This window comes from Centruroides vittatus, unplaced genomic scaffold (assembly GCF_030686945.1).
Source record: "Centruroides vittatus isolate TY-2023 unplaced genomic scaffold, ASM3068694v2 contig_2484, whole genome shotgun sequence".
Taxonomy (NCBI): Eukaryota; Metazoa; Arthropoda; class Arachnida; order Scorpiones; family Buthidae; genus Centruroides; species Centruroides vittatus.
In genome coordinates this window covers 1-21969 of record NW_027121571.1, presented here as the reverse complement: position 1 = coordinate 21969, position 21969 = coordinate 1, and the positions used below count along the sequence as shown (strand labels likewise).

Sequence of the window (21969 nt, the reverse complement as noted above, 5' to 3'; positions counted from 1 at the left end):
CTCTTTTTATAATTTAGGAATAGTCCTCCTCCAAATATAGAAATTAATACAGAGACAATTTTCAAAATTGTTCAGCTGAGAGACGTTCCTCTCCGTATGGTTGTAGCTATAGATAGATCAAGATACGTTACGGAAGAGGTCTTTTGCAATTTTATTGATCTTGTCAGAAAAAGTTTGAATAAAAATTTATTTTGACATTGTTACTTTACAGAGAGGAAGTATAATGAATAAAGCAGTATTAAGATTTCTACAGTTTATTCCTGAAAATTCATTAGTTGGCTCGATTCAGTTTGGTGGTTCTAATGAGAGTCAGTTTTCAGAAGAACTTAAATCAGTTAAAGAAAATTCACTTGTTGAGTATCAACGTCTTAGTAAAGAATTGCCTTGTATTAAATGTGCTCTCTTAGAATCAGTAAATGTAAGTATCTAATTAATATTTTTACTTGAAAAATATTTTCTAATTGTAATGTAATAATATAATAGGATATGTCTGTATGCTGTGAGTTATAAGTGAACTGGTTTTCATTGGTGAAACATGCAGTTCTATGGCAACCACATTTGAATTAAAATTTCTCTTAGAACAATCCATCAAATTTTAATGGTTAGTGATAAAAATTGTTATAAAACTAATTTACATTCAAGAAAATAATTTACTTCTGATGATATCGCCTAACTTAAAATTTATAGGATTATTTCTTCTTCCATTTTACTGTTCAATGTATAGGCTTATTAACAAAATTTTTTTGTTTAAGTGAAATTGAATGAAATGAAAATTTGAAGAATTGTTGCATTGTGACTTACTGTAATGTTGATTAAAGATTTCTTCATTTTGGTTTTTTCCTCTCATGACCAAGTTAAGACAAAATGTTTTTTAATTTAATAATTGCAATTGTCAGTACTAAATGTAAAAAATCCAGTACTGACAAAGTTTTAAAAATACTAGAACTGATTATTATGTATCAACAAGCTCTGATGGAAGGTTCTTTCATCTTTTTGAATCCAAAACATTTAGTTTAGTTAAATTTTGCCATCTTCTATATATAATTAGAATAGAAATGTAGCAACCTTTCAAATACTGGATGTAAATATAAGATAAACACTTCTAAAAACCAAAAAACCAGCATACAAGAAAACTTTAATGACTATCAGATTTTTGACCACATTCAAAGGTCATCCTTAGGTTAACAAATTCAAAACTAGAATACAAATACATTACAGTTTGTATTCTATTTTCAAGTTTGTTAACTTTTAATTAATGACTAAGAAATGTTTTTGACAATATTCAAAGTTTTATTGTTTGCTGGATCTTTTGTTTTTTAAAAGTGTGTATTTTATAATCAGAACAAAATTTGCTAAGTGATTTAATAAATATTTTAAAATTTGATGCTTAGTTTATTGTAATTAAAGATTTTCTCCTATTTAGAATATATTTGTATAGCTACTGTTACACTTAATTAAATGTAATTGAAAATTCTCATATTTCAAAAATGATATTGCTACATTAGAATAAAATTTTAAATTAGAAAAAATATTTTGATAGAATCTTTTGATTAATATTAGTGATGTAACGAATAGTAACGAAATCAGCCTCAGCCAAATACCGAATATTCGGCTAGGAGCGTGGCCGAATGGCCGAATATTTGCTTGATTAATGCACATACGAAAATTGGCATGCAAACTGCATTATGGCAAGGATCGCGCACCCTGCTCTATTTGGCCCACTGTCACTACGATTTTTTCTTCCAGTAGGTCTAAATTATTTAAATTAATTAATTAAATTATAATTATTAAAGTTAATATGAGATGGAGTCTAACGTCTATCACTAGTGCCAAATTGGTTTATAATTTATGTAATAGCTGTAAATAGCCTGATGTGATTCGGCAGTTATTGGTATTTAGATGTAAGTTATAACTTATAAGTTATTTTATTTGCAATCGATCTTTTTAACTCTTTAAGCACTAAAATTTTGTTTTTACTAGCTATGTATTTGTAGACTGAATAGTACCCTAAGAATATACTTTAGTGGGTCTAGTTTCTCCCCAGTTGTGGAACAGTTCAAATATATTATTGGGGGTTTCTATTTGTGAAGTTCTGTGATATTTTGTTGCTCTTGTTTTTGTCAATATTTTTAAAATTAACATGATTTCAAATGTTATCTTTTGCATATAATGAGAAATGCTCATTCTTTGCTTTATATATAAAATAAATTATATATTAGTTACTTATCTTCTAGAAATAGATAAGTAATTCTTTCATTAAATATGATAAGTTTCAATAAAACATTTTGTAAATCATTTTAAAATATCGTTAAAATATTAAAATATACGCGAATACGAATATAACATAATTAACTAAACAATAACATCAATGCCTGATACATTCTAACCTACACACCATCAATGCCATAAGATATCTGGTTAGATAAAGGCTGTAATAATATTTAATTACGAAATAATTAATAAGAAATAGCATCTAACTCTAGTATTAAGTTTAATAATTATAGTTTAATGTTCAGCATTAATAAAAGTTACCAAAATGATTAATTTACTGGGTTTTTGTTATTTCTTATTCCTGTTTTTAGGTATTCAATATTCGGCCAAATAGTGATTAAATATTCGGTATTTGGCCAAATAGTGATTTAAATATTCAGTATTCAGCTAGAATAAACGGTTAGTAGACCGAATATTCGTTAGCATCACTAGATTAATATATTTTCTATTAAATTATATTCAAAATTTTTGTTCATATAACTGAAAATTTGCTAATTCCTTTTCATTTCATAGCTTCTGGAGAAAGAGAATACTTCGACTGGAGGAATAATTGTTTTACTTACTATGTCAGAACTCACTAATGAAGATTTGGCTACTTTGACTGATATTATTATAAATCAGAAAGTCACAGTTCACATAATCAAGCTCTATTTTAATAATTACTTGAGAAACCTAAAACAGCTGCAGATAATTTCAAAGACTGGTGGAAGCGTACAAGAAATTCCAGTAAACACTGAAATAACAGAAGAGGAAAGAATTATCCAGTTGTATTTGGCCCTTTGCAGAACTGTTCATGGTGACATTTTTGAAACATATGATGACAAAGTTATGGTAAGAATATAAATCTCAAATAACTAATACAAATATTTATTATATATCTAATTAATAGAGGTTTATGTTAAATTTATTCATTAAATACATTTCAAAATAATAAGTTGAAACTTAATATACAACATGTGTTAGAATATAGAAAGAAACAATTAGTTTTTTCAGAAACCAATATATATATATATAATCGAGATGGGTTGATAATAATAATAATGGTTAGGAGTTGAAAGTTTAAATTTAGTACACAGTTAGTGTATGTTCTCATGACGTACCCTAAGAAGGGATTTTTCAAAATTTTCCTATGGGGGAGGGGAGAGGGAGAGGATTAAGGCTTACCCTGAAGAACTCTGCTTCTACTGTACTATTTTAGATGCAGATTTTTGTTTTTAACTGCGTTTTAGTAGGATACCACATGGGGATGAATGAAGTGTATTCCTTAACAATGGAAATGTTAAGAGAAAGCGGTGTGCAAGGTATACAGGTGCAGATGCAGTTTTTTGTGTTTTTGTGAGAAATCGAACATATTTTTAGACCCATCTAAAATTCTCTAATTAGTCTGGAAACAGGGGGACCTAATTCTTGCATTCTGTGAAAACAGGTAAGATTGGCTATGATGTAATAATCTTAATCTTTGCTATTGTTACTCTTTGCCCGAGCAACACCAGGCTTACCTGCTAGTGTATGTATGTATGTATATAACATATTTTAAACTTTTGTAAACTTTGTATACATTTTTCTGTAATTTACTTTGTTAATCTTGTTCCTTTTGGAATGAGGTTAACAACAGCAATAAAGAATAAAGAGAGTTCGAGTGAGGACCCAAAAGTGAACGGAAGTGTTATTTTATGGTCTCCAGTTTTCTTTTGTCCTGCTCATGCTACGCTCGACTCCACGACTACGACTGCAGAATAATATGACATATATATATATATATATATATATATATATATATGTGTGTGTCAGAAGGAAAACTGCATATGTTTTGAATATAATATCCACACAGTTTTCTATGTTTAACTATTGTTTGTTTAATATATTGAATGATTGTAATTACAGTACCTCTATCTAGAGTTATTTAGCAGTCCAAATTACCAAAACTTGCCACAGTATGGCATTTTTGGTAATGCAAGCAATGAACATTTTCTGTGTAAAAACATTTGTGCTATACAGAGATCTTAGGGTTGCAGGAGATACTGCTCAATATGATCCACATTCTGTAGGTGATAAATTTTATATTTCAACAACTGATCATAATTGATCCTCTGTGATGCTTCTAACATGTACTGTTCTCTCGAGGCTGTCAAATTTGCAATTTGTCCTTGATAAACCACACTTTTTAAGTTTTCCCACAACCAAAAATCACCCAAATTAAGATCCAACAAATAGTTTGTGAGGTTGGCTTACCCCAAAACGGCAGAATTTGCACTTGAGTGGCCTGCGACTTATGTTAGTGAGAGAAGTAAACAGAACTTTCATGTTTACACAGATGAAAGAAGTTTTCATGTTTGGATGTAGCAGTATGCCATAAACTACCCATTTTATTTACGTTAATACTAGCAATGTTGTTTAGAAAATGTTTGCCAATCCCCATACAGCAATGGAATGACATAATTATTTTACCAAGTTACAATAGTGATAAAACAAAAATAAAGAAAATAAAACATTTGTACTGGTTTGAAACTGTATCGTTCTATGTTTGTTTTGTAAGCACAGTAGAGTGCAGTTAAATGAACACTAGGCATTTTTTCATCCATTTATTTGCTCTTTTTAGTTGATATGCACTTTTACATGTTTTGGGCCTTGCAATGCCCCTCTTCAGTCAACTAATTTTTAAAATGTACATAGTTACTATATAACATCAAACTGTTTAAATAATACATATAATTTACAAACATACCTGCTATTCCGTATTTTACGTTATTACAAATTTAATTTCTCTTCTGTTGTTTGCCTTTTCAGAGATAATTTTAATTGATGTTCTAACAGATGTGTTAACATAGCATCTTAAAATGGGTGGATATGCATGAGTACAGGTCCTTCATATTTCTTTCCATTCTGCCATTTTTGGAAGAATTACAATAAGTTATAACATAGTTATGAGCGTATAAAAGTTGGAGCAACATACCTGTTGTACAGTTTGAAGATGAATAAAAGTTTGTGAATTATTAAAATCATTGTTTGATACTACAACAATACACTTTGATTGAGATAATTCAGTAGGATTATTGTAAAAAAGGGGGATCTTTTCTCATTCATACTCTCTACAGCACTAAACCTGTAAGGGGGAGGTTTGAAAGTTTAAGTAAAATATAAATTTTAGACAACTCCGAATGAAGTTCTTTTTTTGTTAGGGTAGATGGAGGAACAGAAGTGCATATGGGTAAGGCAAGGTATATCATAGACCTGTATTATTGGTAAAAATAATGCTCTGAGAATGTTTTAACTAGAAATTACTCTCAAATTTTGCCATAGCATTCCCCCTATGAATTGACTTTTTATTAGATTTTCTGTATGCTGTTTAAATGAGTTTTGAATTAAATATAACACCAAGATCCTGAACTCCATTGACAATTTCCACTTTGATCATCAATTACAAAGGTATAGCAAGTTGGTGCTCACCAAGGTATAGATTGATATTTTAGTTTTGCTTGAGTTTACTTGTAATTTAACTAAGTAAGGTATTAAGTTTATAAATATCACTTTGTAATAATGTCTGACGACAGACATTAGCAAGTTTAATATCTTTGGTGTATGCATTTATGAATAAAGTAGTAATCAGCGCCGAATTAAGCCTCTAGCGGCCCTAGACAAAATTTAAATTGGGGCCCCATTTAAATAAGTTGCTTCTAAACAAATCTTAAATAATGTCACTTAAAATTTTTATTAATAACAGAAAATACAAACACTAATACAATAATAATTGTACAACAAAACAGTTTCTGGTACAACGAAAAATGTATATAATTTTAGCCATTTAAATTTTTCGTTTTTGGATTTTCATTTCAGAAAATTGATCAATCTAGCCATTTGAGTGTGTCTCTTTCTTTAGTAACCATTGTTAAAGACAGCCTTTCCTGTTCTATCGAATTTCTTAAATAATTTTTAACTCATTTTAAAACAGAAAGATTCTGCCCTGAAGCCGGGCCCTTCTGAATTACGGGCCCTAGACATTTGTCTAATTTGTCTATTGGTTAATCCAGCCCTGGTAGTAATACTAGAGTGTCTTATCTATGTAGACTATGAACAGTAGATTACTAAGGATCAAAAGTTGAGATATACCTATTAGGTGATAAATGTGAAAAATAAAATATCTTATCTGACATATGTAATAGGAAAAAATTGTTCAGCCAGATCAAAACAATGCCACTGATTTCAAATTTGGAAGATAATTTGTCTCATAAACTAAAACAACTTAAAACTTTCACAATATCAATGTATGCTACATAGGAGTTTTAACTCAAATTTTGGTAGAATGAATTTTCTCTAAACTATAACTACTTAAAGCTTTCAAATATCATAGAATGATATGTATCTACATAGGGGTTTTAACTCAGAGATTTTGGTAGAATGACGTGTTGAACTTCAAGGAGATTGCTTGTAGTACAGTGACATTTCATACCGGAATGTTGAACGGATCTTAAATGGGAGGTAATCTGGAAGTATATGATTTTATACAGACAGATTTTGAATAATTTCAATATGACAAGCATTAATAATTTTTATGATGAACATATAAAAATTACCATACATGAAAACACAAACATTGCAACCAAGATTGCACTTTTTGTTTTTTATTTTTGTGGTTGGGTTAGCTATTTTTTGATATTTGTTCATTTAATTTAAATTCATGTTCCAACATTGAAACAAAAATTTATAATAGATGCAAATGTTTGAAAACATTTGTTTTGCAGTGGTTAACATGCATTTTACACTTGAGGATGACTTGTAGAGCATGTCAAATTCTTGTGAAGGATTAAAATGTTTCTGAACAAATAAGGCGTTGAAGAATTTAAGTAAATGCCATCTTAATTATTTGGAAACTGAAACTGGTCCTGCAAACCATAGTTATGAACTAAAACCTGTTCAGTTTCTAGATTTAACTAGAACAGAAGAGCTATGAGTTTATTCACTTCTTCAACTCAAATATATGCTTTACACAAGGAGACATCTATACGAGTCTATATGAAGCCTGACAGCCTGCCTCTATACATTCCAGCTTCCTCCCATGACACTTTCCTTTACAAATTGGTTACCTTCAGAACCCAAATAAGAGCCTTCACCTGTTGTTCAAGTATCAACAATAATATCGGTCAGTTAAATTACATTGCAGAAGTATGACACTTTCACACAGTTCTAGAGTGGTACTGTTTGAAGGTTGATCGAGACATAGCAGCATGCTAACTTTAACACCTTTTTCAGCAAGAAAGAGTAAAAAGAAATTTCTTGGAGTAACATACAATGAACATTTGCATCATTTCGTGTCACTTCGCTTCAACTTCACTTCATGTTGCATCGCTTCAAGCTAGCCAAAGATACAGCCAGGGCTGGCGTGACTTTTTGCGGGGCCTGGTTCAAAAATTTATTCAAATCCTATACTTAAATTTCACATTAAGGAATTATTTATTATAAGTACAAAGGATGTTACATATATTTTTTGTAAGATGAATATTACATAATTTTTCTCTCTATTTTCGCCGCAAAATCTTTTGATTATGTCATCAAAATTGATTGAGTTTGCTACTTTGCTTTCTATTGAAAGAATAGACCGAGATGTAAATCTGTCTTGGCTTATTGATGATCGATGATCGAAGATAATTTTTTATTAGTCCAACGTTAAAAGACGGTAACAATGGGATAGCCAGATGCGTCTTTGTTTAAAATTGGATTAATAAGCTAGTAATGCATCAAACATGCAAAGAAATTAAATTTGTTTAGTTAGATAGAGTTATATGCAGGGTGTCCATAAAGTCTCAATCCATTTTGATGAAAGAAAAACAAACTTGTTGAAACAAAGGTATATTGTATGAACAAAAAGAATGTTTACAATGTAAACTCGATGTGACTATCATGCATTTTAAAGCACTGTTCCCAATGTTCTGTTGTAGGTTAAAAATGTTTTGCAATATAGATGCTGTAAAGCTGTTGACTGCTGTTCAGATATGATGTGTAAGGTCTTGGAGATCATTAATTTTTGTATGAAAAACTTTGGACTCGATATCAGTGGCGTGCCGTCAAAGGAATCGGTGGAAGTGCCGCTTTCACAGTGATTTGCTGCCCATAGTCTGTGCAATCTCCTGTCAATTTATCTTTCAGGAAAGGCTAACACACATTGCAAAATGAGGTGGTTGTTAAAACTAATGGGAAATAGTCCTGTTAAAACTTCAGTTGATTATTCAATTAGCATTATACAGTTTGTCCTCAATGTCTCAATCCGTTTTTGTAAAAACGTAACTTATATTTGTTTTCTTCATAAGCATCCTGAACAACCTGAGGAATTTAGCAATATTAGCCAGCTTAACCAATTATTTAATCTAACCGCCTAAAACCCCATCCTGCAAAAATGTAATAGTAACAAAAATGCCATTGTCTATATGAGCTACAGCTTGAGAAACTGTTTTAACATGTTGAAATACATGTTGCGAGAATCTGGTTTCTGCAAATAATGGATTATATACATGAGCCTGCACAAAGCTCAGTCATACGTTTACTTTTGGCTTATCTTTTTGCCATTCAAAAGTTGTATTTAGCTGCTCATCTGTCCATATTTGGTAATTATGTCTATTAATATGGCCAGAGGTGTGGAATGTAGTCTCATCACTAAATAAGAAAATTTAATGGACAATACTTTATTTGATGGCTAAAAGAAGATTATAGCACATTGTTTGCCATGCTGCATAATCTTTAAGTTTGTGTAAGACTTGGATATGATATGCACGTATGTGCAAGATAGAATTAAAATTCCATATGGTACAGTGATTTTCTTATTGAGATGGTGAGTATACACATTCAGGCTATATTGAATTGCGTACTAAACATGTGCAATGATATTTGTAGATTGATGGCTTATTGGTACACTCACTGTTCGTCTAGTAAGCTTCCAGTTTTGTGCAATTTGTCGACAAGAAGCTGAATATTTGCTCTTGTAGGACCAGATTTCTAAAATTTGCATGTAAACTCATCCCTAACAGTTTCGTACCACAATCCTTGTAAACATGTCCCATTGACAGCTGTTCTCTCCTCCGGTGTTAACATTACTCAGGCTTCTACCATCTTTGTCGTAGATGGTACCTACCGTAAAATATTTGCATAAATATTGTAAGTTATTTATTTATATTTGGTTTGCAAAAATGTTTTTAATTGTAAATTTACAAAACAATTTTTATGCTCTTTGGATCGAGGAGTGATTGGCGAAAATGTTGGCAAAATGCATATAAATAAAACGCCTGAAAACAAATTACTGGAGTCCAAAATTTACTCAGAAGCAAACAGTCAGATTAGGACATAGCAATTTGTTTATTAGTCCAACATTTTAGGTGGTTAGATAAATAACTGGTTAAGCCGGCTAATAATGCTAAATTCCCCAGGTTGTTCAGGATGTGCTTACGAAGAAAACAAATATTAGTTACATTTTTACCAAAGTGGATCGAGACTTTGTGGACAAACTGTATAATGCTAAGTGAATAATCAACTGATGTTTTAACAGGACTATTTCCCATTAGTTTTAATAACTATAAGATTAAGAATAATATAAGTCTGTTATTAAGTCCATAATTTATCTATTAATGAAATATTTACATATGAAGAATAAATGAAATAATAAAATGTTTTTTCCCTCAGATTTTTCAAGATGTAGTCAAGAATTCGCCATTAAATATTACATTTCCAGTTGATTTCAGTATCGGAAGAGATTTTACACTAGTGTATTCGACGTCAAATCCTAGAAAAATGGAGGAGGAGAATTTAAGACTGTCTACCAATAATGCCGTATTTAACAGAGAAAACTTTGAATACTTTTTTCTCGACAAAGGAAGACGTATTGTGATTCCCAAAGCTAAAGTAAGCAAAGTTTATGATATTTTCGTTACAATTATTATTAAATTAAATATATTTTTGAGATTAACATTGAATGTATTTATAGACAGGAGAATACAATTTTATACTAGAAAAAGAACCTGACTATTCAGATCCAGTGTTTGTTTCTGTATTTGCAAAACATAACGTCGAGACTAAAGCTCTTACTGCTAGATGTTGGTTAAACACAAATGATCAAATGGTAATACATTTTTCTTCTATTCTGAAGTTTTAAGCAATTAAAGATAAAATAAAGTAACTTTTTAAAACTTCATAAAATTTTATATAAAATGCTGATTGGCTGTTTCAGTTACTCTTTATATGAATTAGCAAAATAAAAATAATTAATAAAGTAACATTTGTAAGACACATACAGTCAAACCTCTGGTTACGAACGTTTTTGTTTATGAACAAAATTTTGAATGCTGTATTTACCCCAATTGCCCTACACAGTTATTGTAGGGCAATTGGGGTAAATACAGCCCTACAAACTGCCTATACTTCCTATGTTAAAGAAAGTTGACAACCTGACCAATCACCAACATGATTCAAAAGTTCCAAACTACAGACCCCAAAGTTAGTGGAGCCGAGATTGCTTTGTGTCATGAATTGAATTACCAATGATGTTGCTATGTAAATTAATTACAATGTGCATGCAGGAAAGATATTTTTATTTTTCAGTATGTCCCACAGTTGAATTTAAATCAATTAATTGGTTTAACCAAGCTTGTTTATTAATCTGATAGCACGCTCCACAAAAGTGAATCAAATATTACTTGATTTTAAGAATTTATATAATTTATTTTAAACAAAAGTAGTAGTTGTGCATATGCATGGACATGTGCAATAAATTGATTTAACAGAAGATAACACATACGTAATGAAAGTGAAGTCATTGTGCATGCGCATGGAAATATGTTAGGACTTTTGTCTGTCTGTCAGAAGCACTTCACCACTATAGTGGAGCGTGTAAAAAACTGCCTTACACATTCACAATAATGCAAATTGCATTTAAGAATTCAGTTAGATTTCATTATATTTCATGCAGGTAGTCAGAACTGAGTTGCTATTTACTATTTACAGCACTTCTTTGTAAAGTGTTGGTTTCAGTTGGAGGTGACAGAACACATTGCTTTTAATATAGATATATATATATATATTATAACAGATACAGATGCTTACAAATGCAATATTTTATCATTTTTACGAATAAAATATTTGTTTTTGGGGTTTGGGGTGGATGAATCCATTTTAGATTGTTTATGGGAAAATTTGTCTCGGTTTGAGAACAAATTGGTTCCAAACAACTTTTAGGAATGAATTATGTTTGTAAACCGAGGTTTGACTGTGTTTAATAAAGTTTATTAGATTTTATTTTAAAACTTCTTTCTAAATATAAATAAATTTATTAGAATTTAAAATGTTATTCATTACTAGGTCAATCCTACGAGTCCCATAATACTTTACGCCGAAGTACACGTCGGAAATCAGCCCGTGAGAAATGCCAAAGTGGAAGCTATTTTGACACATCCGGATTCCTCTAAAACCATTCTCTCTTTAATTGACGATGGGATTGGAGGTAATGTGAATTTGTTTGTTTTTATTAAGTGGTCTAGAAAAGTGCAATTATTGATGCAAGTAAATAGCATTTGAAATAACATTTATATATTTATTAGTATACTTTCTAATCCTTCTGATACACTGGGATGATAAATTAATGCTATCTCCAACCTATTAACCGGAGTAAAAAATTAGTTCTAAAATTTGCTAACGTTTTCGTCGCCCCTTCCTGATCGAATGCCTGAGGAAGTGCCCGGAAGGGGCGACGAAAACGTTAGCGAATTTTAGAACTAATTTTTTACTTTGGTTAATAGGTTGGAGATAGCGTTGATATATTTGTTAGGTTTCAAATATGGTAAGCAATAATGTGCTTTTGTGGATCTGTGCTTTTGTGGATGTGGATCTGCAAGTTGAAAAAATTTTTTGAAGCACTGTGATAGCTTATTATGATATGATTGGAAATTTTGAAGTAAGGAAAAAAATATTTAAGTCTACTAAAATATGAGAAAGTTACTTGTAATCTACAAGAGTGTTCCTCTGTCATTTCCATTCTCCCAACACAATGGGAAATTAGAGGCACACTATGCTTTAAGTCCTTTTGCATTCATTTTCTGTGCATCGTTCAATCCTTGAAATAATTAGAAAATAATATATGTTAGTTTGCATATTGCACAGAATGTTTTAACTCATTAAAACCACTACTGGTGTAAACATACGGGGGCTAAACTTTATCAAAAACTTAAAAGCTTTTAAGGTAATTTTTTTCCTCTAAATATATTTTGCCAGACAACTAATTAGTTAGTTATCAAACTTATACAGGGTGAAGGAAAGGTAGGTGGACAGTAAATGATATATTGTATTGTGTATGTAATCTCAATAAATGTTAATTTTATCAACATATTTACAGTTTATAACAAAGTTAAATATACACCATTGTTATTATCTAACCCTAGCACAAATCCTATTCCACTTACTTTTGGTTCGCCCTGTATTTATTGATCATAAAGGAAATAGTCTGTAGTACTCTATTAGTTCTCGAAATAACAACAAAAGAAATACGCTGAACAGAAAAAATATTTCTAAACGACTATACATACATAGATGAGTCTAGCTGATTTGTCCCTTCACACGCTGTACGAGGCAATAACAATTCCACTGGCGAAGTCGACCTTTCTTTAGAGGCTACCATTCGCCGCAAAAATTTAAAACAGTTATGCTGTGCCATTGCTAGAGGACTTTTTATCACATTAAAATTGTACATTTAATAAAAATTTGCCAGGATCAATTTAGCTTTACAGAAAAAATATTTCTAAATGTGTGAACGTACAGCGTGTGAAGGGACAAATCAGCTAGACTCATCTATGTATGTATAGTCGTTTAGAAATATTTTTTCTGTAAAGCTAAATTGATCCCGGCAAATTTTTATGAAATAAGCTAAAATTTACATTGAATAAAACACACAATGAAATAATACAAATTTAAAATTTCAGTCTTTTTACTTTATTTTACCATATTTTAAAAATGAATGTTAATCGTACAACTAAAAGAATGAAATAAATGCAGTAAAAATAATATTAAACCATTTGTAAAATTTTGATACAAAGAAAGACATGAAAGTAATTGTGATTTTAAATACAATTATATATAATTGTACAAATGAGAAATAAAAATAGTAATCTTTTTCTAGTTTTAAGAAAGGTTAATGAGAATTAGCTGCAGATGCCAATCCACGAAGTTTTGATAATGAATTTTTAATGAACTTTGGATATTTTGGAGCAAAAAGGTTTAATGGGGTAAATTTTATGAATTTCTTTTGAAAAAGTACCTTCTAGAGACATTAAGCCTATAAACGGGAATAGTGAGGTAGAGATTACTTTTTGGTCTTTGAGGAGTGATTCTTAGATTTTTTTGCCTCTAGACAAGTTATGTATTTATATTAGGATTTGTTGTGATGTTCGTTATGATATGTACTGGATCCCGCGAGCAGGAAGGTACAAAAAAAAGACTTTGATTACAAAAATAGCACAAAGTGTTATATTTATTCACAACGAAACGGTTCTTTTTTACACGATCCCAACTTTATCTCACTTACTTAGTCAAGATACACAGGCGTTGACCAATTCTTTTTATCTAACCAACGAACAAGACTTCGTGGTACGTGACAAATATACGCGGGTCGATATATTTTTACTCTAACTTAAAAACTAAACTTACATCTATCTTATAACTAAAATAAAAAATGAAAAAAATGGAAATTAAGAATAAAGGACAGAGAGAAAGATTAGAAAATACCCGGGATTTTTTTTTGAATCGATGAATCTTGGGGTAAGACACCTTCTCCGATTCTTTTCTCCTTTATACTCTTTTGACTCCTCTGTTGCCGTAGACCTTATCTTTTAACTTGTCTCGATGTTCTACTTATATGTTCGCTGTTCTCCACTTCTTTCTCGGATCCCTTAGCACCTTGCAGTCTCTCGTATTCTTTTGTTTCTTTCCTTTTTTTACTCTCGAGCACTGCCTTCCTCGTGCTTCTTCCTTCGGATCCCACACAAGAATGGTCTCTCTTCAGCCGTTTTACCCTCAGGCTCCACACTCTTCTTTTGTTTTCCCACGTTCTCGGAACTGGTCGTCTTACCCCCATGGGAGAAGGATTAAGAAAACGTTCTAGGAAGAATTTTAGAACAAAGAAACAGGAAAGACTTAAAACTAATCCAATAAAATACGAACATATGTACAAAATTATACAAAAAAACATGGCCGACGGCCACATTGTCATGTCATGTTTTAACAAAATACTCAATACAAAGGTGTTCCTAATCTAGATCAAGTAACTTCTACAAAATTGTGTAAAAGGAGGTAAATTTTGAGTTTGACAATAATTTCTTGTAATGGCCATATTCACTACTTCAAGTTAATCTAGAGAAGTTACAATCAAGGAGTTCTACGGTATAAGGTACAGTACCTTTTGACGTCTTTGGGAATTCTGAGAAAACCATCCTTTTTCCATGAGATTTGTAACAAAACGAGTATTCAAGCACATTTAATGTTTAAATTTTATAGTGCCTATCGTAGCAAGGGAAATATTCGTATCCATAAAATCTTATTGGTTCTACCTGACAAAACACTTAACTGAAAAAGATATCTAAGTGCATTCAGGTAACTTATTCCGTAGAACTCGATTGCAAATTTAAATTGACCAATAATCTATGCTCGCTTTCATGTTAACTTTTAACAAGCAACCAATGGGCTATCTGCATGAAATTTTGGTAAATCTCCAAGTACTAAAAATTTGTTTTTGTTCAGTGAAAATGAACTTAGATTTTTTTCCATCCAACAATAATAAATTATTTTATTTTTGTTCAAGAATAATATAACAATTCCAGTAATAGTAAAAAAGTAAATAACCCAAATGACAACAATCCAACTTCATTATGGGAGTACATTCCTCAGTTTTGTAGTTTGGAAGTAGTATTTACTATTGTTATTGATTTTAAATTTGTAAAATTGGCAAATTACTTTTTTTTAAATTTTTAGTCAAGGAAAAATTTCCATTCAAGAGATGCATATATCAATTAGGAAAAGTATTGCGGCCATTTTAAGTGACGTACATTAAATATACTTTTCAATTGTGCATAAGAATTTGATTAGTTTTTAAATTATGGTGGGAATTGCCTACAAATATTTGATTGTCTTTAATGATGTCTTAAGTATAATATAAACTGTTGTGATTTTAATATTTAATGTTTGAAGACCATAAACATAATGAATTTATTTATGAAATAAGTTATTATTACATAAATAATTATTTTAAAAACAACTTAAGATGTATCTATGCTGGATAAAAAGAATTATTTTAATTTTCCTAAATACAGTATATTATTTATGCTTAGAAAAATATGAAGTTAGTAAGATAATAATTAATTACATATCTTTTCAATTTTGAAATTTAAAATAGTATTATAATAATATTATTATTTATTACCAGGAACTAGCTAAACACCTAACACACATCATCAATCCACAAGACATGCCAAAATTTCTTACTCAGGGCATTACATACATGAAACCTAAAAACAACAATACCACAGACCCCACAGAATACAGACCAATTACATGTCTTCCAACACTCTACAAATTATTGACATCGTGTATCGCAAACAAAATATACAAACATGTTAAAGATCCAACATTCTTAGGGAACAACAAAAAGGTTGCCATAGAAATCACAGGGGATGCAAAGAACAGTTACTCATATATTCAGTCATCCTATGGCAAACACACACACAACACAAATGTACACATGGCATATACCGACTACAGAAAAGCATTTGATAGTGTTCCACACAGTTGGCTGCTACATATTCTATACATCTACAAAATACATCCATTAATCATTGCATTTTTCCAAAACATCATGCAAGCACTGGAAAACATTACATCTCAGAATTCATAACACTTTCATACAAAAAAACCAAACATTCATTAGGTGAGGAATTTTTCAAGGAGATTCCTCAAGTTCTGTCTGGTTCTGCTTAGCAGTGGCATGCCGTCCACGGAAGCTGTGGAAGCTCCACTTCCCTTATATTTTCTAAAATATAAATACATATTGTGCGATTATTTTCATATTTTAACATATTTTGAATGAATTAAAATTAATATTTTATTATAACCACATTATGTATTTTATTACATGTGGAAAACAATGATAAGATTGCTATAAATTCATATATGCATATTCCCAATGGAAGTGCTGTATTGTCGAATACAGGACAGCTTTCGTGGCAAAAATATTTGAATAGTGTAAAGCAGCCAGATTACATGCATTTGTGCATGGTGCTTTACAGATCACCAACCTCTGGCGGTTTAGCTGGTGGATGCTACATGCCAAAATATGTCGAATAACACTTCCAATGATTCCATCCATTAGTCACTTGTAGCTATTTGACTAAGTTCATTGTTTTAAGATTTAAAAGGTAAAGAATATTTTTATGTATGTTTCTTTACAAGGCTATATTTAATTATAATTATATCGACAGATTTTCAGACATTAAATCTTTAGAATTTTTATTACTTTTATACATTAATAATTTTAAATGCTTCAAAAAATTGTTTTTCATAATGAGTTTTAATTCTTTATGTAAATTTTATGGAGAATTTTTTGATTTTATCTAAATTATGTAATGAATTGCAATATTTATGTTTGTGTCCAGACTATTTTGGCAAGTCACTCTTAGACATAAAATTTATTATAATTAATGATGATCTGAACAAAGATGTACTAAAAGAATTATATGATTTAATATCATTAATTTTTTCGGTACCATCTACCAGTGGGTCTGCTGAGTGTAGTTTTTCGACCACGAAACAAATTGATACATTTGCAAGGAATACTCAGTCAGAGGAAAGATTGTTGTCACTAGCATTGCTTTCAATAGAAAAAGAGCTTTTAAATACTTTGATGGAATCCCTGACAAACAATTTTTTTTTATGATAAAGTAATTAACAACTTTGCAGAAAAAATCACCAAATAGAGTTAGTTTATAAAAATAATAAAAACATTTTTATATCTTTATTTTAATTTTAAAACTGTTTATTTTTGTTGTCAATTATCTGTTTGTTTTTGTCATTTCTGGTATTTTAAAATTTTTATGGAAACACAGCTTCCCTATCATCAAATGTCACGACACGCCACTGCTGCTTAGCCCTGAATCCATTATTTAACATGTTAAACAAGACACAATATGGTTACAATATCAGACACGACAGGGTAAACTGTTGTTTTTTCATATCTCATGCACTGTACATGGACAACATAAAACTTTATGCATCCACACAAAAACAGCTTCATCACCACATACATACACCAAGGACATACAAATGGAGTTTGGTCTAGACCAGCGTTTCTCAAAGTGAGCGATAATGCCCCTTTGTGGGCGGTGAGTAAATCTAGGGGGCGCTGGAGGCAGGGTACTGAATGGTGACCAAAGGCAAAAGTTGGGGTCACTGACAGCCGTTCCCTTTCCTCTGTTAAACGGATAAGAGGAAACATTGTGTTTAATGGTTTCCAGATGTTGGAAACAATGTACAGTAAGGGCACAAAGTGTGACATTCATAGAAAAGTTTTCCTGAGAATATTTCTAATCCTTTCTCACACAAGAGAAAATGGGTTAGGGTGCATTGGGTATAACTTTATGGAACAAAGGGGGTGGTGGATCGAAAAAGTTTGAGAATCACTGGTCTAGACAAATGCAAAGCACTTCATATAGAAAAAAAAGTCCCAAAGATAGGTGATTTTGCACTTGGAAATGGAGACATTATTGAATCCATGGAAGAGGACAAGTTCTAAAAGTATTTAGGATTCCAACAAGCCAAACTAACAGAACATACACAAATAAACCAAAGTAGAGAATTAAAGAATACCAAAGTAGGTTAAATGCTATTCTCAGAACATAGTTAAATGCAAAAACACATGTCATCCCAGTACTCGCATGTTCTTTTGGAGTTACACATTGGACTCACACAGATCTTGAGCAACTTCAAAGAAAAACAAGGACAACACTTACTAACTGGCAGATCTACAGACTAATAGAGCTTAAGCCCTGGGGCCCCAAAGTGTCAAGGGCCCATGAAAATTGAATTATTATCATAAATTTTTAATACTTTCTCATTAACAATGAGCATATTATTATATTATTATTTGTATTAACAAAAAATTGGGCTCCATTGGACTTCAATAAGCCCTAGGCCCCAAAAAACCTAGATCCACCCCTGCTTTCTAAGCATAAACAACATCCTAAATCCACCATAGAAAGATTACGTGGAAGGGTTAAAGACGGCAGGCATGGCCTGATCGATATAGTAAACCTTCACTACAAACTAATACAGACACTGCGAAAGTTTTTCTACAATAAACAAGAAACATGACAGTAACATAAAGCAGTAACTCTAGCAGACTCAAATAACACACCATTAAATTTACACTCAAAACATACCAACAGGACACAGCATAAAGCATAGACACCATTGAGCAATTGTGGGTTCAAAAGGCACTCCATCTCCATGGCAGGCATCCCTGCAACCTGGCCAAGGATTTTGTTGACAAAACTGCATCAAATAGCCAGTTAGCTTTGGGGAGACAGAAGGATTCATAATTGCCATACAGGATTAGATCATAAATACTAAAAACTACAGAAAACACATACTCAAAGATACAACACTCACAAATGTCACATGCAGAAAATGTCACATTATGCCAGAAACTATACAACACATCACTTCTGGTTACAAGCTCCTGGCACAGACAGATTATTTACATAGACATAATCAAGTAGCAAATATAATACACCAATAGCTTGCAAACAAACACAAATTATTAGACATCCACAAACCGTACTACAAATACATCCCACAGACAATATTGGAAAACAATATGCACTAAATGTACTATGACAGAGCCATAATCACAGATAAAACAATTTACCACAACAGACCAGACATCACACTCATTGACAAACACAATAAAATCACATATTATAGACATATCCATTTCAAACACTCACAATATACAAAATGCATTCACTGAAAAAATTAGCAAGTACACAGAACTTGCCCAGGAAATAAGGCATCTGTGGAGGATGGATAGAATGCTAATTGTACCTGTTTGTTCTCTCCTCTACAGGTGTGATATCACACACACTACACAAAAGCCTGGGAACATCACAATAGAAACACATACATCACACTACAGAAGGCCACTGTATTGAATACAATCATTTTGTTAGGAAATTCCTGAATACTGACAGTGACACTAACACTGACACACTTAGAAACCAAAACAAGACAAAAATTAATTATGCCTTGACTCTGGTTCAACAGAGTACAGTAGAGCGTCGATAAGTGGAACCAATTGGGGACTGGGGTCCTTCCAGTTAATGATTTGTTCCAGTTTCCGACTTTGTACGAAAAAATACATTAACCTGTCCGATGTTCAAATTTTTCTCCGTTGCGTATCGCTTCCTGTTGAATTTTTCTCAGTTGCGTGTCGCTTCGTGTTGAATTTTCGTCGATTTTAAGCCTAACGAAAATTTTTATAATAATCATCGAGGCTATCGTATCGTTAAAAATTATTTCTGCATTTTGTACAAACAAAATAAATATATTAAAGAATATAAAAAACATGAAAATTATACTTTAGAAGTAAATTTAGTATCAAAAACATACGATTCAGCACGACACAGTCCGGCTGAAAATAGTTCCACTTTCCGGCCATTCCACTTACCGACGCTCTACTGTATAACTAACTTAACTTTTGTTACATCCATCTATTATTATTAATTATTTAATTAATATGCCATTACGTATTTATTACAAAGTTTATATTAATTTCTAGACCCCGATATTACCAAAGACGACGGCATCTACAGTCGCTACCTGGTGGAATTTAGCACAGCGGGAGCCTATTCTCTAACTCTGTTAGTCGACGACGACGGCGGAAGAGCGGAGTATTTCCACGGATCGGGTAATCGGCCTCAAATATTTATTATTATTATTTTGGCATTTCGATGGTAGACTTCGGAGGGCTTCGACCGTCGACCATTTTCCAGGCGAGACTTTGGAAAATGGAAAATAATTTAAGAAATAATTGAAGCGTAAAAAGTAAAAGTTTGAGCAACCGTTCCACATCGCAATTCATAAACTTAGTTTCCTCGTTTCGTAGGAAGCGGGTTATTGTAAATCGGGTGTATTTTTCCTCCTTTCTTGTAGGAATAAGCGCGAAGTTTAATTTTGTGGAAATTCATTGCAGATGGAGAGTGTTGCGGTAGCTTCGTTCCGGTAGAATCGCCGATACCTACGGGTGCTTTTCGGCGACTGTACGATTACGGAAATTTCTACGTTCTCGACGTTCCGGAAAATAACGTATATCCGCCGAGTAGAATCGCCGATCTGGCCATTACGAAAATCGAAACGTTTTACGACGATTTGAACCACTCCAATTGGCGGATCATTTTTAATTTCAGATTTTCTTCCGCGGGCGAAGATTACAACGTCGGAAGCGGTAAGTATTTGCACGGAAAAAAATAATTGCAGAAATTATTAATAAATTGTGTTGTGATATTTCGACAGCTTCTACGTACGAGATGAAATATTTCTTTCAGCGCGAAGAAGTCGCTCAGTTCGACATCTACGGGTTCTCTCTCGACCATTGGGAATATCACTGGAAATTTCAAAAGTTATCATACGGCAGCCCCCAGACTCTTCGAGTGGAATTATCGTTCGTAAAGTTAGTAGGTGAGCACAAATCCCCCTTGGGTGTATATTTCGCCGCCCGAGCCGCGGACGAACACGGCAATCGCGGAGAAGTGTCCAATACGGTGGCGGCCCGAATCGAAATACCGGAAATTCCGACTTCTCTCCCCACCGCCACGCCAGAAACCGGCGGCGACCCAGATGACGGAAACCATACAAAGGATTCCTTGAAAGTGGCGGGCGGAGGACTGTCGGCTCTACAAATCGGAATGATCGTGGGTATAATTGCCGGAGCGTTGGTTATAATTACGGGGGTAATGTGTGTTATACTAATGAGAAGGCATAAAACGGCCAGAAAGGGGCGGAAATTCGAGAAGAAAGACGTTAAGGGGCCCTCGATCGACTATTTGGCCAACAAAAAGAATTCTAACTCGACGCTTAACCACTTGAGCCCGGTGCAGTCGTGGCCGGCCAACGTTCTCATGGACCACGACGACAGAGTACAAGAGGTCAAACAGAAGAACGTGTTCGTCCCCATTATGAAAGTGGAAGACGTTCTGGAAAGCTCGTCCGTCAGTTCGGGCAAGTCGCCGAAATATAACGAGATCTACGAAGGGGGGTATGAAAAGGGAAACGCGAACTTTCGTCGCCCTCCCACCGCACCGCTTTCTTCGTTTACCGGCTCCCTGACCGATCACCCGCCGTCACGTGACGTAGGTGTGATGACTGACGAAATTTTTTATTTGCGACAATTACCGGCAAATCACGGGGAATTTTTCATCTTTCGTTTACCTTTTTCTACTTTGCAGCCAGATATTCGAATGTGATAATGAAATTTTTATATAATTGTGTTCGTGTCTGTTCTTTTGCTTTTAAAATGGATCGAGAATAATCGAGAAGGGATTTCTCGTCGTGTAAATAAATAAAATTGATTAAAAATAATTTTAGTTTTAATGACATAAAAGTACTTTTGAGATTTATACGAACTGCAGT

General features: G+C 32.4%; 1 protein-coding gene across 2 annotated transcripts in view; it reads left to right on the top strand.

The window, feature by feature from the left end:
* LOC136971381 (calcium-activated chloride channel regulator 2-like) overlaps positions 1 to 21934 on the top strand; it is a 50697-nt gene extending 28763 nt beyond the window's left edge. For both annotated transcript variants that reach the window (XM_067265825.1, XM_067265824.1), the window contains 9 exons: positions 18 to 138; positions 212 to 418; positions 2785 to 3102; positions 9937 to 10155; positions 10238 to 10372; positions 11608 to 11749; positions 20120 to 20248; positions 20534 to 20785; positions 20854 to 21934. In XM_067265825.1, the coding sequence (XP_067121926.1) occupies positions 18 to 138; positions 212 to 418; positions 2785 to 3102; positions 9937 to 10155; positions 10238 to 10372; positions 11608 to 11749; positions 20120 to 20248; positions 20534 to 20785; positions 20854 to 21803 (2473 nt within the window). In that variant the 3' untranslated portion in view covers positions 21804 to 21934. The remainder of the gene's footprint in view (positions 1 to 17; positions 139 to 211; positions 419 to 2784; positions 3103 to 9936; positions 10156 to 10237; positions 10373 to 11607; positions 11750 to 20119; positions 20249 to 20533; positions 20786 to 20853) is intronic.
* Positions 21935 to 21969: the final 35 nt, after the last annotated feature.